The sequence below is a fragment of the Lepisosteus oculatus genome, chromosome 2 (assembly GCF_040954835.1).
Source record: "Lepisosteus oculatus isolate fLepOcu1 chromosome 2, fLepOcu1.hap2, whole genome shotgun sequence".
Taxonomy (NCBI): Eukaryota; Metazoa; Chordata; class Actinopteri; order Semionotiformes; family Lepisosteidae; genus Lepisosteus; species Lepisosteus oculatus.
Window position 1 is genome coordinate 2,711,493 of NC_090697.1, and position 18,353 is coordinate 2,729,845.

The window sequence follows — 18,353 nt, forward strand, 5'->3', positions numbered from 1 at the left end:
GTAGCCACCTCTTTAAACAATTCATTAAACTTTAAATGTTAAATGTTATGTAACTGCAAACAAGAGGAGTGTCGCCAGTTATACAACACAGGACTATCTCGTGGAAGAGCTACTTCACCTGAAACCCAGAGATGATTACATTAGATGGCATGGTGATTGTGGGGCCTTGTGAAAAGAGATAAGATCACTTTATTGGCCATATACAATTTCTTGTATCAGGAATTTGTCTTTATGCATACCCCAGTTTGCTCTCCATGAGACACACAGACAGGGAGAGACGCTTGGGGTCAGAGCGCAGGGTCAGCCATTTATCAGGGGCCCAACGGAGTAGGATTCCTCTGCCGGCCAGGGGATACGAACTGGCAACCTTCCAGCCACAAGCGCAGATCCTGAGCCACAGAGCCATTGCCCCGTTCTAGACACATTCAAATATCATTGGAGATGCTGTTTTTGTACCCTTGGCCAAGGTACTTCCCTTGAACAGCTGCATTAAAACTTCTGCTGTATAAACAGGCCTTCCCAAGGTCATCGCTGTAAACAAGAATGAATTCCTTTATTCACAGTGATAGTCATTAAAGATAATGCAGCTTCTACTCCAACACCTCTTTCAGAAAGTTACAGAAATCAAGCTCTGCACAGATCTGTGCTTTCAAGATAAATGTAAGTCTCATAAACATTTAATTGCAGGTAAATATACCGAAAGGTTTTCTTTGAAATGGACAGGTACTAAAGTCGCTAAAATATTATTACAATATCTACATCTTGAGTTTAACAGATTTTCAGCGCCAACTATAATAAGAAAATTACAGTTTTAAAAACAGATTTTAACTACGTGTTTCTTTCTGTGATTAATACACATCAATAGATGATATAACCAGTATAAGAAAGGTAAGGCCAACCTATCTACTGTAACACTTGTTTCTGAACTAATGCTGAACTGGTTACTCCATGTACCATGTTTCTCCACCTGCTGGATACCTCCAGAAGTACAAAACTAATTCCATTAAAAATAAACACAGCACCCCTTTCTAAATTTAAAGAGGGCCTTTTTAGCTGATAACTTTCAAAGGGATGGAAGACTGGCCTATAAAATATGGCACCCACTCACAAGATCCTGTGAGGGAAATGAGGGAAATTAAAGCAGATGAAGCTGCTTTAATCAACATAGGCAAACATAATTATGAAGGTCATACCTCTGAAATAGTGAGCTGGTCTCCTAGATCAGGGGATTCACCTTTTAACATTCAATCTGATTATTTGGACAACTTTTACACATCTCAACCTAAACATACCTCACACTTTAAGGAGAGTTGAGGATTAGTGTATCTGGCCTGTTATATTACAGATAAATACAGTTTATCAATATATTTCACAGATGTCCTTTGCCTGTACTGAACTGTGTGATAAGAATTCTCAGTGGTCATAAAAATTCAGAACATATTATTAATACCCCTTGTGATGTGTAATTCTATACTGCATTCTATCAATCTATCTATACACATAGTATCTAACATTTTGTACTGTAAATATGCAACATTTTTTTCCAAGAGATACTGCAACGCAAGAAAAATGTAATGAACTTCATCTATTGTATTCAATTCAAATCAAGTCCAAAACTCAGATTAACTCTGAAAGGAACAACAAGGGCTACGATGCTCAGTTTTAACAGTAAATAAGAAAACACTCCTTATACAACACACAACCAGCCTGTTCTCTGTGTGATATAATTGTGGTCACATGAAGCAACAAGCTAGCAACAGCTTTCTTGACAAATATCGACCACATGACCAATGCTAGGAGAGTGGAAAGAGCTGCTTGTTTTAAAGAAACATCCTTCTCCTGTGGTACAAAGCAGATCACTAAAGGAACATTTATGTATTTTAATACTCGTAGATCTGCTATTGAGACAGCTTTATTTCCATCTGATCATCGTGTAATACTTACTTTTTAATGTTATAGCCCCACTTACAGTTCAAAACATTGAGGAAAATATATTTTTTAACACATTCACCTTATTCTGCTTGTAGTTTTCAGCACACATCAACATTTATCCTGCATTTATTCATATATTGGACCCATCCCATGCTCATTTTAAATCATTTTAATCCCTCACGTGCTGAAAACAGCCACTAATCTGAACACAACTAAAGGACCGGACCATACAGAGTCAGAACCTGTTTTATGTCTCATCCGAAGGACGGCACCTTTTTACAGCATAGTGTCCCCATCACTATACTGGGGCATCAGGACCCACACAGACCTCAGGGTGAGCGCCCCCTGCTGGCCCCACTAACACCTCTTCCAGTTCCACTATTTTAGGTTTTTGGCACTGAAAGGCTAAAATAATTGAACCCTGAAAACATTCTCCAATACATACACTTGATATATAATAGATTCACAAAGTTGTATTGATGCAAGGAGTCACCGTGCAGAGACCGATTTCTACAAAGTAAACCCACTGACCCACTGAACGTCTTCAGAATCTACTTTTTATGGCTTCTTGGTAAAAAGAATTTAAGTTCTAACCCTGTAGGACCAGGTTCTGTTCTTTCAAAGTTTTCTATGTCGACCAGTATGATGTCTCATTATGCATCATATCTGTATTATATACCATTTCTAAAAAGGAAAAAAAAATAATTTTAATACCCTTCTCGTAATGTAATATTCAAAACATAAAGATGTGTTCTGGTTAATTTTGTGTTGTTAGAAATATTATTTTCAAGCTATAAGCTTTACACAATGTTACATTTATATTTTTCACTCATATACAATTGTATGTTACAATATACAATTACAATTGTATATTAATTATATTTGATCCTATAAAATACAGGGTACACCATTAAAATGTTTTACACAAATTCAAGTCATCCTCACTGACTCGGCTCTACTCCTAATATGGCACCTGACTATTTAGAGCACAGGTACCTTACAATAAAACTAACTCATTATCACCACACAAGTCCACACCTGCAAACAAACCCACTCTAATTACCATGAGACAAAGACAATCAAATGCGACAAAAGTAAACATCAACTGATTTGAAGGGGGGACCCAACCCATAATTATGTGGCAAGAGTTCTAAAGTACACCAAGAGAAACTGATTTAAACTTTACTCTTTACAGGGTATCCAACTAAATAGCCAGTAGTTAATTAACTTTAACACCCTTCTGTTTTCCATACCTGTTTAAGTTGTTATAATGTAGTACAATAATCCACACAAGCCCACTAACAGTCTCTCCCCCATTCTACTTTAATTAGCTTTAATTTTTAATTAGCTAAGGTTTTTACAATGTTAGATGTATTTGTACTTTAGGCATGAAAAAAGCAACAAACGATTTTGGTTTGGATATTTTCCAGGAACGATACTGTTATCTCCTGTTTCCCAGGAGACCTCCTGGGAAAAACTAAGGTTGCTGCTGGAAGAGGTGTTAGTGGGGCCAGCAGGGGGCGCTCACCCTGCGGTCCATGTGGGTCCTAATGCCCCAGTATAGTGACGGGGATACTATACTGTAAACAGGCGCCGTCCTTCGGATGAGACGTAAAACCGAGGTCCTGACTCTCTGTGGTCATTAAAAATCCCAGGGCGCTTCTCGAAAAGAGTAGGGGTGTAACACCGGTGTCCTGGCCAAATTTCCCCCCTGGCCTTTACCCCATCATGGCCTCCTAATAATCCCCCTCTATGAATTGGCTTCATTACTCTGCTCTCCTCCCCACTGAGAGCTGATGTGTGGTGAGCGTTCTGGCGCACTATGGCTGCCGTCGCATCATCCAGGTGGATGCTGCACATTGGTGGTGGTGGAGGGGAGTCCCCGTTACCTGTAAAGCGCTTTGAGTGGAGTGTCCAGAAAAGCGCTATATAAGTGTAAGCAATTATTATTATTATTATTATTATTATTATAGCTAGATAGGGGGTGGTCAACATCAGCTACTGTCAACACCTGCAGCTCACAAGGGCTTCCAAGCAAGAAAGGAACTGAGGTGTGGGGGTCTGAGACACACTGATCAGAGGAATCCTCTGGTTTACCTTGGTTAATTAATTTCTTGGTAAATCATTAGGAGTCATCAATAGTCCAGGAAAACAGGATGAAAAGAGAGAGAAGGAAGAACATGGGAGAGAAAGAAAAGGGAGACCAGAGGCGAGAGCTTCTTGTCCAGATCATCCACAAAGGACAGACTGGAGTTCAGTATCTGAGCCTTGTTAAGAGAGCTTGCCATGTTGCTTTCAGTAAAAGCATGTTTGATTTTCTCTATAAAGAATCTGTAGTTTAAAAACAGTCTCTCCTGGTTAGTGGATGCTTTTTTTTTTAAATAGGGAGAAAGGGTCCCATTCACTTCGTAGGATCCTGATAATATAGAGAGGGATTTAACTTGAGGTTGTATTCTATTATTAAGAAGGCAGGTTTATCTCTTGTTGACCTGTGCAGGAGTTATATAAGATTCTGCATACTTGGTAGCAGTTTTTTCTCGTTGGCCAGGGGGCCCCTGGCTTATGTTGGTTGCAAATAGAATAACGTGCATGTTGTATTAATTTGCTTATTTGCTTTTGCTTATCACAGTTTGCCTCTGATTTACTAGTCCTTTGACAAAGCTGTGCTAGAGAAAGAACACAGGTGCTTCTACTTCTACTGCTTGGGTAAATTTCTTGGCATATACAGTATACACATTTGGGGTTATGATTTTTTAACTTTTAACTGATTAACCTGCTCAGTATTTTCATTATTTTCTATTTTCATAACCCCCAGGTTGTAACAATACAATTTATTCACTTTATCAGCACAAAATAAGTCACCTCGGTCACTTAGGTGTCTATAACAAAAAAAGAAGCTGCTGGGATGTGGAGGATAGGTACATCAATATCCAGGTCTGACAGACACTATGAAACAATAGACAATCTCATGTCTACGGTCAGGATACATTCAGACGTGTTCAACTCATGATCAAGAGCAGCCATAAATCACAACACCTATACGAGACTGATGCATCCAATGGCATCTCTGGGACTGACATTGTCCTGCAACACAAACTGCCACACTGCCAACCAGATGTCACTGGATGAACTCGGATTGAATCCTGTAAAATAAAATAGAGGCTCCAGGATGCAAACATCAGTGCCTGCAATACACACATCGGCCTGGTGCAGAAAAACTAGCACTGGCAACAGAAACTGGCTAAACTGAAAAGTATCACAGATGCAAAGAGAGGTACCTTCAAAATTGTGGTGCACAAGTGGAAGTTTGATAGTATAAGCTGCAATATGGGAAGGATCCAGTTTACAGTGTCAGTTCATGGCTCAGTGACTGTGTGATGCCAAAGTTCATACCAATCCCACTCTGCCTTGGGTTGGGGTGGGTTGGCACTGGACTGGAATAGGGCATCACAGGGACCCACACCCATGTACGCTGACTGAGCTGTGCCAGGACGTCTCACCAAGGAGCAGCTGAGTCCTCATAGAGGAACAAACTTATCATGTCAATGCCAAGGCAGGTGTGAGCACTGCTAACAGCAAATAGAGGACACGTGATACTGAACTGATGCTTTGAAAGAATATGGACCTTTGGTATTAAATTGCCTTTAGTGTTCAACCCAGTGCCAGATCAATGAGGCATGAGTGCCCCAGATTCACATGCTGAGCATCTTTTTAATCATATGGCATAAATCAATCCACCTTGCTTAGTAAAATCTGAATCTTATTCACTGCGCTTTGAGCACCTCTCAGTATGTGTTAAATACAGGAATCCTAATCCATAAGAAAAACATTTTTCACCTAGTACACAGCCATTATAAACAAAATCAAAAATGTCTACACAACAAACTTAAATAGGACACATAAATCCAAAGTCAGACATCAGAAAGCTTTCATTTGCACCAATACTCTAGCTTCACTCAGTGTCTCTCAACGCCCATTTTAGGTGTTCTAGTTGTGTTTGAAGAGTAGGAGCCGCAAGAGTATTTGAATGTACTGTATTTCTGAAATTCATACTTAAGGGAATGATTAGTTTCCTTACAAATATGCAAGCCTTATTATATTTTCATGTTTTGCAGCACAGTGCTTAAAAATGAGGTTCTGCTAAATGTCTGTAGCTTTGCTATTAAATATTCACCAAATGCATTAGAAAGACAGCAAATTATAAATATCTAACACATTCAAAATAATAATAACCTTTAATTCTGTCAAATTATTAAACTCTGCAATGAGAGTGTTGCTTAACTTTTATTCTTAGTTGCTTAACTTGCAGAGAAATATTCAGTATATTTACATAAAATCTAATTCCTCTTTAAAAAAAGCATCTCATATCTAGTAAGTAAAAAAAATGACTGAATATGAAAACTAATTTAACTTACAGTATGGATATGTTACATTATGCAGCAATTTGATAAAATCTTGGTCTTTCACGTCCTACAAATTTAAAACCAACATTCATGTATATAAAAATAGAAATAATCAGAAACATCCGTTACTCATTTCATATTCAGACATTTCCAAATACTCTAAAAATAAAAAGTCGCGCTCGTTTTGTTACGACCAAAATGGCATAAGCAAAATGTCTATGACGATTGAGAAACTCTATCACAGATATTTCATAACTTCAAATCACAGACTGCACTCAATTTTCAAATGTGTATCAATTTACTTTGCAACAGATCGCCTTGCATGTAAAATAAAAAAGCTTTCTCCTAGAGAATAGATTCATTCTGAGAAAAGTTTATTTTAACTTTTACTGTAACCTTACTTATATACCCATCCCACACAGTGAAAATGTATCAGAATGCAAACACTAAAAATGTTATTTCAGTTCTGTAAATAAAAGCAGCTGCCAAAAAAATTGTCAGAAAGGAGGATGAACATTACATTGAGATAAGGACATTTAAGGAATTTTCAAATGGTTTCATAGCAAAATATCATCTGTCCTTTCAACAGACTTTACACTTCAATTGACAGGTATATCTCATACTTCTTAATTTAATTGATGCTTTAATTACCTTAAGGTTTTAACATTGAGGTTTCTTTAAGAAGTATTGCTTTGGTTATTAATCATTGGGAGAGTACTGAAGCCAGTTAATTAAATAATCTTCAAAGCATTCAAAATATTAAAACAATCTTATTCTTTATGGTTAAAGCAAAACACTAAGAGAAGGTAATGCCACCCTTTGAGATCAGTGTTCACTGGAATGTGATTTGTAAACACAGATATGTTTTCTTACTATTGCTTCCTTCCTCTGTATTTTATCTAACCAGCCTCATTGTTTACAAAGAGAAGCTACAAATTTGCATTAATAGCTAAACTAAAGTACAACAGGTTTGAAATAATCTTATGTCTCCATATACTGTATTATTGCATTAGGTAACAACAATAAAAAAACACAATTACCCACAATAATTAAACTCCAATGAGCCTTACCATATTTTGATAAGACCAAATAAAGACAATCGACTGTATGCTAAGCAGATTTTACTAAATGAGTAATTAATTCCCTGAATGTTTTTAAAGCCTACAAGTATTATCATCATTATTGAGCCAAAACATCTAAGATGAAATCCAAGCAAGTGTTCACGCTGCCTAAATCAAGTATCAATACAAATACTAAACTGGATGGAAATGAATTGCAGACTGCTTACTACGTTTTCATCAACAGTCATTCATTCATCTGGCTAGCTAAACCAATATCACAATTTACAGAGCTACAGTATTATAAACCAAATATTGAAATTAAGCAAAATAATTTCCAATATCTTATAAAAGTGTTCTGGTGCTGAGTGACGTTTGTCTACACAGGTTTCCCTTCAGAAGATAGTGCATGCATGCTTCTCTTGAGGTAGCAGTAAAAAGGTGCAACGGGGAAGCAATCAGGGGCTATTTTGCTTTCGAACCTCAGCCAGCCAGCTTGGGTCACATTCTTTAGAACCACAGCCTTCTTTTCAGGACATGTTTGGAAAAACAATCCTTGCACTCAGTTCCAGGTAGAAATGTGAGCACAGTTCTCAGTGTAAAAACAGAGAGCAGGATGCAACTCAGATACACTCAAACCTCCCCCCCCACAATGTCATTTCTTCAACACATTCCCCACTTCTTCGAAAACACACCAAGATGAAAAGAGTCCTCACTGACAATTTACAACTTTGAAGAACCGAAAATGAAGAATTTCACGTTAATATCTCAACTGAAAACACTACAGAAATGTCTTTTGGCAAACCAGTTGAATGCTTGTTTTTTTCTAGGTTTATAATTCAAGAGCTTTATTGAGGAGTTTTTGAAGTGTTTCCACAAGGGATCCGTTTCTAAAAAGATGCTTCTGTTCCGCAGACATGTCAAAGAGAAATCTTTCCTCTTGCGAATGAGCTTGAAACATGGCAGATGGGGGACTCCAGACAATGACAGTCAAAAGTAATTAAAGCACAGTAATCACAAGGCAACATGCATTTCAAGAAAAGCAACAAAGTGTGTTGGAAGAATCTGGATTTTGTGAGCAGGAGCTGAAAACTGTATAGCCTTAAACGCAGTAAAGGATAAAACATTGAACTCTTGGGGAAAAAAAATGTAAACCTAATCCAGACCTACAACTTGCAACTAATAAAAACAAAATTAATAAATTTCAATTAAGACTATTACATGAACTATACAAACATTATCACAGAACGTTGCAGAAGTTGAAGTGCCGGCTTCGAATGAATGTTTAGAATGAATTTTATGAAAAAACATAAAATTAATTTAAAAACGGTGCATCAGAACAACTACTCTTTCATCCGAAAGTTTTATCTCCACCTGCAAACTGACTGAATCCATAAGAGTGAAATGCTGCTGTGGTCTTATACCCACTATAAATATTTTACCAAATGCCACCACCTGCAGGCATGGGAGAGTAAAGAAACACAATTTAAGCAGAGGCAGGGCTCTGTACTCTGTAATCTGTACTTGCTGTGGTTCCAAGTATCCACTGTGGAAACTGCTATTGTTCACAACAAGACACTTCACACCAATTGCGATCCACTTGTATAGACTGGGAGCCAGCACTGATGGAGGTCACTCCATGATGGACTGAATTCCCATCCAAAAGAACTGACTCCTGGATGCTAGGATGTAGAGCTGTATATTTTTCTGATAACTGCATATTTGTACAATAAAGGAATGACTGGATACATTTTATGTTTAGAAAATTAGCAGTTTTCTATACCATGATTAACACTTTGCTAAAATCCAGGAGAGTTAAAAGTCATACTTTTATAAATAAACATGGGAATTCAAAATCAAGAATTGTAGTATCTATTATGGTAAATTAATCCAGAAAATATTTTTCACTTTGCATTTAAAAATAAAATAGCAAAATCAGGAACTGATGAACAAATGTATTGATTTAATATCTGTTGATTTAATACAAACTTTTAACACGTTTTTCATTGCAGCACTATTTTCAGCAGTGAGGTCAAAGTTTCTAATACTGAGAGATTAGTTTATTTTGATCAACTGTTAAAAAAAGACCTCTCATTTTATTCATGTTCTTTTCAATTATTAAAAATATAGGTAAAAGCACACTATTATAATCTAAAACTGAAGTACAATGAGCAAGGTATTATGTGAAACAACTCAGGAAACTTTGAAAATATTTAGCAAATTCAAATCCTCAGGGAAATTCGAAAGTAAGAAAGCACCCACTCACCTAATGTCACTGAAGCTTCACAATGGTAATATCCATCTGTAGTCTTTTTCTTCAGCATTGAGCAAAGATCTAGTCGTGATAAGGACTCCTCTCCGAACCTGTGCCGTTCAAAGTGCTCATAAAGTTTCGCATCCAGCTTCTTTACTCCCTGGAAAATAGGAGTCATTTATATTTTCGTCATATACCTTCTAGGATAAAAAAACTTAAGAATTTAAAGTATTTCATGCATAGCATAAAATCAATTTAAATCCAACCTATTTTGGTTAAAAACCACAATTAAATGAATTGCAGTCAAGCTTCTGAAAAAATTACAATTAAACAAAACCAAATATTGAGTCTATATTTGGGTTTTCCCACTTTCAACCCTAGTTTTCAAAATCTAATGTGGATTTCACACCAGCACTACAACCCCTTACCGATAGCGACACCGGTGAAAATCTCTTTTAATAGGGTGTAGGGCCACCACATACACTCTACCACACCTGGGGTTCAGTAAGAGTGATGCAGCCCAGCTCAGACCTGGTGAATAGAGTCTTTTCAGAATACTCCGTAAATTCCTGAAAGGGTTCAGATTTTTACTGGTACTGTACATGAGCATGTGAAATGTGCGTCTAGACCGAGAAGCTATGTGAAAAGCTGTGTTAACTCCCTAATGTCTTGTTATCGGAGCATACACATAAATAATAAGTATTACATTGCACTTGTGCATATAAAAAAAACAACCTGAACTGAAACGTTCTGTTTGAGGTTTGCATTTGATAATATTGGAGCTGGTGTAATAATAAGTGGGAAAATAAGTCATGACACAAGAATGAGAGAGTTGGGTAGACAACTTTAAAAATGAAGAATTCACTAAAATAGGACTTTTTGCAGTGGCGATTGGGAAAATAGTTACACCTCCTCGGCACGTCAGAACCCCAACTCGTGCCAAACGTAAAGAGGAAGAACTGTAGTGGAAAGTACGTTACTGCCATGCAAATTCTGTATTACCAGCATAACAGACTAAGCGAAAATGATCGTAAACTAGTGAACTCAACACAGTCATATGCAAAAACATAGTAATTTATTCATCCCAGCTAAACAGAAGCTTATATATACTTATTAAATACTTCTAGTATTGTATACGAGTATTAATACAATGGAATGAAGATGAAAATGGTAAACATTTTGTAATTATACTGGCAAATAACTCCAAGTATAAAGAATTCTGCTATATTATTTTTTCGGCAATGATATCAGAACCCTGAGGGAAAAAAAATGTAAATGATCATCCCAACACTTTCCACTGGTGTTGTTAACCCAATTTACAGCAGCATAATAAATTGTGCTTACCTGGAACACCATCAAAAACTGTCAAAGTGTAACCGTACATATATACAAAATGAAGACTTTCGCTTTTGTTGTGAGGTAATGTCACACTGTAAAAAATATGCATGCTGTGAAATTTATTTCGGTATAACGGGATTATGATTGCAGAAACTATTTATTAGACTAAGAATGAATTTATATTCTGTGAATGCAAGCTCTCAAAGCAACAGAAACGGCGAAGAAGAAAGGGAGGAAGAATCAGAAGAACAAGATGCTGTAAAAACCCTCTAACAACAGCAAAGCCTGATGCTGACAGCTAGCAGGCACCTCCAACACACCATCAAGACAGCACTGCAAAACACTTGTTTTGATATTAAAGACATGACATATTCTAAATGATCTTTTGTGTGCTTGCTCTTAAGCTTATATAAATCCCTCCCCTGATGATGCCCCAACAGCACTTCAGTTGTGTTACTCGACTGGCATGAGCGTACTCCATGGTTTGAGGCCTCCATGAATCCCTCTCAAAAGCTGCTTCTGCGACTTGACAAGGCAATATAGCCCCACAGAAGCTCTCCTCTGACGTCTCCAGGAAAATGAATTGCACGGAGCTTTCAGTTTCAACTCACAGCTAGAATCACCAACCTCGCAATGGCAGCTTTTTTAATGATTATCTTCATGCACACCTCTTTACTGCATCCCTTACAGCTGTCGAGCTCTTAAATTCTTACTGCCTTGAAATTAACTTATAGCGTTACTAAAATGAAGTTACAAACCTAAACGATTTAACAGGCAGCTGTTTCCTGCTTTGCCACTCTTAGATGCACTCGGGAGAAGCAGCTGACACTGCTTTGAAAGTAATTCCACCCCTTCTACCCATCAGTTAGCAGAAAGCTGATTATTCCTACAAAGGGCTGCATCAACCCAGAACCTATCCCAGAAGCACACAGCACAAGGCAGGACTATAAGCATGTACTGTATAAGCAATTCATCCAAAAAACAGTGATGAAACCCTTCACCCCCATGCATAGACTCTTGCTCTATCAGCAATGATAATTAGGCATTTTGTGACTTGACTGACTCATAATGTTTGGTACTGTGATTTCCATTCTCTCCATATTTCCTGAACCAGACCTAATCATAAACGCCGCACACAAAAAAGGGCTAATTTGCAAGTACCACACACAGTGACTTTTCCAAATCCTGCTATCCAGTATTTCAGAACTCTGGTCTTGTCTCTCCTTTGTTTATGTTTAATAAAATCCATGAGCTGCACAAAACTAAACTGGTTCACCTCAGTTTCATAGCAAGTACAGAATCATCTTACCGAAAAAATGTTGTTTTTTCAATCAGTCCCTCAAGAAAAAGGATTATGATCAGGAGGCTGGATCAGAAACATACAGAATGGCTTCACACTGCACCTCTTTATAAACTTGTCTGTTTGTGTGTAATACGAAAGATGATCTCACCTGATGGCGTAGCTTTGGAGACCTTGAGAGCTTCATGAAGGTCAGGTGTGGCTTGAAAGCCCTACTGTCTCCAGCCAAAATGCCCTTTCCTTCAAACGCCTTCCTCACTGCCTCTGCGGCGAGAAGAATGCAGAGACAGGGGATGATAACCAGATACCCAGCGTCATTTTGTGCTTTGCGCTGCAATAACAGCGAAACTCCATTTGCTCCATGTAAAAGAAGAAGATAATCAATAGCCTGAGGAAAGGCAGGCAGGGAGAGGCGGCTCTAATGCGGGGCAGAGTACCATCTGACAACATTAACAGGCAGACAGAGCATCACACTGGCAGGATATACAGTAGGGATGCTTCATTTCACATTCACCGGCATGAGGCCACCGCGAATTCCTTTGCTAAATTTACGACATGACATAAAAAATTGTGTTAAAACCTAAATTGAGCACGTTGCCTCAGCTAATACATCTAAGAAACACTATGCCACATATTACAATGGAATGTTATCTTACTAAATTGGCTAACTTAAAAACAGTCATTTAAAATGGCCGCATATCCCATCTGTTTTAATCGGTGGGATTGTTTTAGAGTAAGCCTGATGGTGGACTTGAAAGACCATACAACGACGACTCCAAATGCAGAGTATGGGAGAAAGGATGAGGAAGACATCCCAGACAACTGAGGTCTCCTGAAGCATTACCAAAGGAGGAAATCGTTCTTTAAAATTCCGTCATTTAAAACACAACTCTTACTATAATATTAGGATTGGATTTAAGTCTAACAGATAAAGAGCTACTGTATCTGCTTTTTAACCTCCATTTGGCTTCCAAAGACATGAGAATGCAAACAGCTTGTCCTTAATTCATGATGGGAATCAACTGCAACATACGTTTTTCCAACGGTGCAGTTTGGCAATAAGATAAAACTAAGCAAAAGACTATAAAATATGAAGACTTTTTTCTTCGATAAGGGGACATTTGCAAGTAACATGCAGTGAGTTTTCAACATCCTGTAAGAAACTGCTTTCCTAACCTGGTCCTGTTCTGTTGTGCCTAAAGATGTGGCAAGTGTGATTTGTGGTTTGTCAATGCCCTCAATGATCCTGAATGTCTGAATCTCTATCCTTTTAATGGGTTATTTCTTTCTCAGAGTTTGTGATCTCCTTTACAAGTGCCAATCCAAGCATACGTGGGTTGTCTGGTACATTCATTCCCTGGGAACTCTTTGGATGATATTGGGTTGACAACTGTGAGATTCGAGGAGTTGTTGTTTTCATCTGTAGAAAGCACATTTCTGTTGACTGCCATGTAGTGTTGCACATAACTTTTTTTAAATATGAAATCATACTTCACTGTACACGCTTGGAGCCTAAGATATTATGATACTTGTGCAGTTTCACTATGTTACCACATTTGACCAAGTATCATATATACTGTTATACGATACTTATTATATAGTGAGGCTGAACCAAAATAATGCTTACAAGCAGACTGCTTATTATAATTTTAAGAACAACATCATCACAATCTTATTTCTTATTGCGTAATATGAACATGTGGGCTGAAGTGGGATCTTTCACAATCTACCACACTGGCAGAACATTTTAGATGATCTGGGGTAAAAAAATTCCACAAAACTACAAGTGATTTACTCAAATGCAGCGGTTTACCTACTCAGGGAACACAGACTTAGAAACATTTTTTTTAGTTCTAATTTATTACTTCTTCTTCGCGGTCTCAAATGGCACCAGAAAGAATAGTTGATCTTGGCACACCTGCAAGATCTCTTAGTGTCGTCACATGGTCTCCTTCTGCCAGCTGCACAAAAGCAACCTCACTTCGGAAGTGCCCGATCCCAGCGAAAGGCAGCACCAGCTCTTTGCCCTGAAGCAGGTCACGGAGCACATCCTTCAGCTCAGTCAGCGCACAAACTGCCCTGTTGGCAGAGGAACCAGAGTTATCTACACTTCTTCCAAATATGTCACAGATGGAAAACAACTCTATATATAATCACAGAAGAGCCTTTGAAAATATTTTGAAGAAAACAGGGGTGTAAATGAAGTTAGTTTAGAAAAACTCAAAACCTTTCACATTGACTACCACTGTGCAGCTGTGGCTATGAATTAGATTTAGCTTAATCGAGAAGATTTTGATACTGTAGGTGACGCGTTAACTGGAAAACTGCACAGCATAAACTATAGAAAGTGAAAATGTACCAGCTCTTTCTTGCAGCCAAAATTCTGTTTCTGATTCCTCATTAACAGAACTGCAAATGACTGTACTGTATTTGCACTATGACACACATCTACAACAAGGCAAAATTAAAGTTTCATTTGACATGCTTATTTCACTTTGTCTGAAACTTTAAAGATGCCTCACATATACTGGTACGTACGCGTTTACTTCTTCTTCAGTGCTTAAGTGGGTCACAAGCAGAGTAATGTGAAGACTGCCAACAGGAATCATTGCTTTAGACAGTCTGTGATCCTTCTGGACAATGATGTCCTGAACAGCTTCAATCCCCCCTTTTATCTGAAACGCACAACACTTCAAAGGTCAGATGCTTGAAGAATACTACATTATTTTATAACCTCTCATATAAGTACATTTTCTCAGTAGCAAAATAAATATGTACTGTAAAAAAAGTCAAGTGCCCTGAAATATTAAAAAAATGCAACTATAATATTTTCACCTACAAAATGAAAGCTGCCACTTTGCAGTTTTGAAACTGCATGAAAATGATATTGAAACAAAAAGAAAAGATACCTTATCATTTTATACACTTTAAATATTCGAAAAATGTTCATAAAACTTTCAAAGACTGATCGATGTGCTCAACAGTTCAAAAGAAAGAGGAAAAACTTGCTGACACAAGATAGAACAGATTAACTTTTACTTTTAATGCACTATCTATGCTGCAAACAAAAACAACTACAAATGCTTGATGCTTCAAAACCAAGCTCAGAGAGATCAGCAGGCGCTGCTTGTGTGTTTGAAACGTATCCACCTGTCAGCGGAATTGATTCATGTTTTAAACTGTTCCTTTGACAAACAGCAAGTATCACAGGAAATGCAACTCCACCACAACGACAATTTAGTTAGTTCTAAACGTAAACAAGAACAAATTCAATGTGAAACTGGTCACACTAGCTCAGGTGCATTTATAGAACAAAGAAGGCTATTTGCCATCAAATAGATATTTACTGTTTGTAATTTATTTCTCTAGGACTGTAAAAATATGCTGAACTCACTTTGATTTTCCCTCATCAACTACCAAAACACAGTCCATTAAGAACAGAACACAAATTGTCAAACATTATAAACCAGTCAGTTAATATGATTTAGAATGTTAAGAAAGAGAGTTGAACTTCAAGAATGAAGTACATGTAAGTCAGATAAATTCATAGCAGAAAGTCTCTGCAGTAAATGACCTTTCACCAAATCCAGGAACATATAGAAACAAAACAAACCCTGTTCAATCAATCAAAGGCAAGGGGATACACCCAACAAAGCTCACAGAGAAAAAAAATCTGAATTCCACTACAGTATATTCATATTTTAATTGCTTATATTGTGTTTTGTATCTACTGTCAGTGATTACATCATTTTTTTCTTTTAAGAAAGTTTTGCTAGCTTTCAAAACTAGCTGTCTGTGCATTTCCTTGTTTTAGGGGTTTGCAAGTCATATACAAAACAAAATGCAGACATATTGACCTGTTCTTGTGTAATTCCACAAATAATTAAGTATCCAAAGTAACCAAAGCTAAAAGCCTACAATCACCCAGTTGTACTGACAAAAACCAATCCTTAAACCTATGTTACCAAGACCTAATCCAGGTTACTTAAAACCAATAACAAAAAAATAATGCACATTTATTTTGAGTACTGTGTTTTACTTTACGAAATTAATTAAAAAGAAGTTTAAAAACATTTTATGCAGAGTGCTTTTAGAAATGGACAAATAAAATGCCTATAGTTACATGAATTCCATGTATAACTTTTGTCATGTTAAAGTTGAAACTGCATAAATACTAACTTAACCACAAAAAAAAATAACCATAAAGTTCTGTAGCTTTTTCAAAATTTAGTCTAACAAAACTGTCATTTTAGTAACAAAAATGTTGGCTTTAGTGTTGCTTTGAAACCACATGTAAGAAAGGCACACCAAGACAGAAGAAAGCTTTATGGTACATTTTGTAGTATACTATTCTAACGTACATATTAATTTTGGTAGCCCTAGCCATACCTTCTCTAATTGAAAACATTATGGTCATTTTCCATTTAGTATAGAGACACCCTGCCTCTAAGCAGCACCTAGTCAAGCAGATCCAGCTTAAATAGTTAATCATCCAGAGCTTAAAATACAATATTTGTTTAAAATGTCTTCAGTCCTGGGAACTTCACAATCTAATTTTAATGCTCAGAGAAATTACAGTTGCTTTGCTGTGGGGTATGTTTTATCTGGCCAGTTTACAAGTGTTGCCTCCATTCATTCAATTTGTATTTTTGCAGAACATAACTTGCAATGAGCTGTGCTCTATTATTTCTTACATAATCCCAGAACATGCTCTTTTGAGACATACAGGGAAAAGCAACAGCTTGCTGTTTACTACAGTAAATACACAGGAAATCTCTTTGCACACTCTCTATGTACACTTCATGAGTGCACATCATCAACTACAAAAACTAAAAAACAATGGTTCTTTACCAGTAAACTGTTTCTTTTACAGTGGTGCCAGTACAATAGCCTGTACAACCCCAAATGTAAGATATGTTTCTGTCCAGTGAGACTTTCAGAGTCTAAGGGGTGAACTAAAAACCTACAGAAGCTGCTGTTAAATCACTTAATATCAGAGCTTGGTCACATAGGAGGGAGAGGATTACAGCTTTGTCTAATTTGCTCATAGAAACAAACAGGGTGACACCAGCAGAGACAGGACTTGAACTATAAAGTTCCCAGGAACAATGTTTTCCCACAGTCTTCTATAGGAGCCTAGGCTTTCATAACTCATTACCATCTTTACTGCGGCATCATACCTTAGGGTTTGTAATAGGAACAGACACAAAGTAGTTTGGACGTTGATCTTTTCTCTGTTTCTTCTTTTCATCTGCATCCTCTTCACTCTCCCGTGCAATTTTTCTCTTTCGCTTTTTCTTCAGTCCCTTTTCTGAGGAGGTGACTAAGGCAAATACAAAAATGAAGGGCGTTAATTAAGTGATATGATAAGTTAAAAAATACATTCTTAAAAGGTAATGCTTATTATCCATTTCTAATTTATTAATGCCAGATCAATCGCCAAAGTAACAACCTCACCTACTTAAGAAAAACTACAGTACAAGGCAAAGCGACAATTTTCTCCAAATGTTTTGCAGGGAGAAGCAGTGGAATAACACACACATTTCCTCAGAAAGAAAAAGGCACCACTGAAAGTTCATAAAAACGTATCATTACATGAAAAACATTGAGAGTGTTTAGGAGCACGTGTGTATTTTAAAAGGTCTACTCTAATGTGCACTCTGAGGCATTTTTACTTACAGTACATACTGCTCCACCCCCTTTCAAATAAACCACACAAACACATGCATTATGCACTTGCGCTGGGCAGCTGGAAGGAATTTCAACTTGACAACAGCTGTGGTGCTAGGAAGTTCCTTGCCACTTTCACCGGGCAACTGAACATAATCCCTCATTACAAGCCATGCTGACAGCGCTCCTTCAGATTGCACGATAAAGAGTTTGTTGGTGAGAACTGTCAAGTGTCTAGTAGACCGCAATAAAACGCTCGCCTTCTCCCGGATCTAATCGGATTTGCCAGTTTTCAAAACACGCTCTTCTCAATTAAGGTAAGATCGAAATTAAAAAAAAAAGTGTAAATGTAAAATCGGTCTTAGAATTGACCCTAATCAAAACAATGAAGTTTAAAT

At 37.3% G+C, this 18,353-nt stretch overlaps 2 protein-coding genes across 21 annotated transcripts in view; one reads left to right on the top strand and one right to left on the bottom strand.

The window, feature by feature from the left end:
* Positions 1-18,353, bottom strand: part of LOC102685174 (A-kinase anchor protein 7) — an 80,460-nt gene that overhangs the window by 59,771 nt on the left and 2,336 nt on the right. For all 6 annotated transcript variants that reach the window (XR_001479781.2, XM_069195928.1, XM_015359143.2 and 3 more), the window contains exons 3-7: positions 17,466-17,608; positions 14,824-14,960; positions 14,204-14,364; positions 12,437-12,549; positions 9,660-9,807 (exon numbers count right to left, since the gene is read on the bottom strand). Coding sequence is in view for 5 of the 6 variants with exons in the window: in XM_069195928.1 (XP_069052029.1) it covers positions 9,660-9,807; positions 12,437-12,549; positions 14,204-14,364; positions 14,824-14,960; positions 17,466-17,608 (702 nt within the window). In the remaining variant the exon portion in view is untranslated. The remainder of the gene's footprint in view (positions 1-9,659; positions 9,808-12,436; positions 12,550-14,203; positions 14,365-14,823; positions 14,961-17,465; positions 17,609-18,353) is intronic.
* The window catches only part of epb41l2 (erythrocyte membrane protein band 4.1 like 2), a 106,378-nt gene continuing 106,103 nt past the window's right edge, over positions 18,079-18,353 (top strand). For 3 of the 15 annotated variants that reach the window (XM_069195877.1, XM_015359027.2, XM_069195881.1), the window contains exon 1: positions 18,083-18,272. The gene's annotated coding sequence lies outside the window, so the exon portion shown is untranslated. Of the gene's footprint in view, positions 18,273-18,353 lie in introns of all 15 variants that reach the window. The other 12 variants (XM_069195916.1, XM_069195915.1, XM_069195904.1 and 9 more) reach the window with 11 other exon arrangements.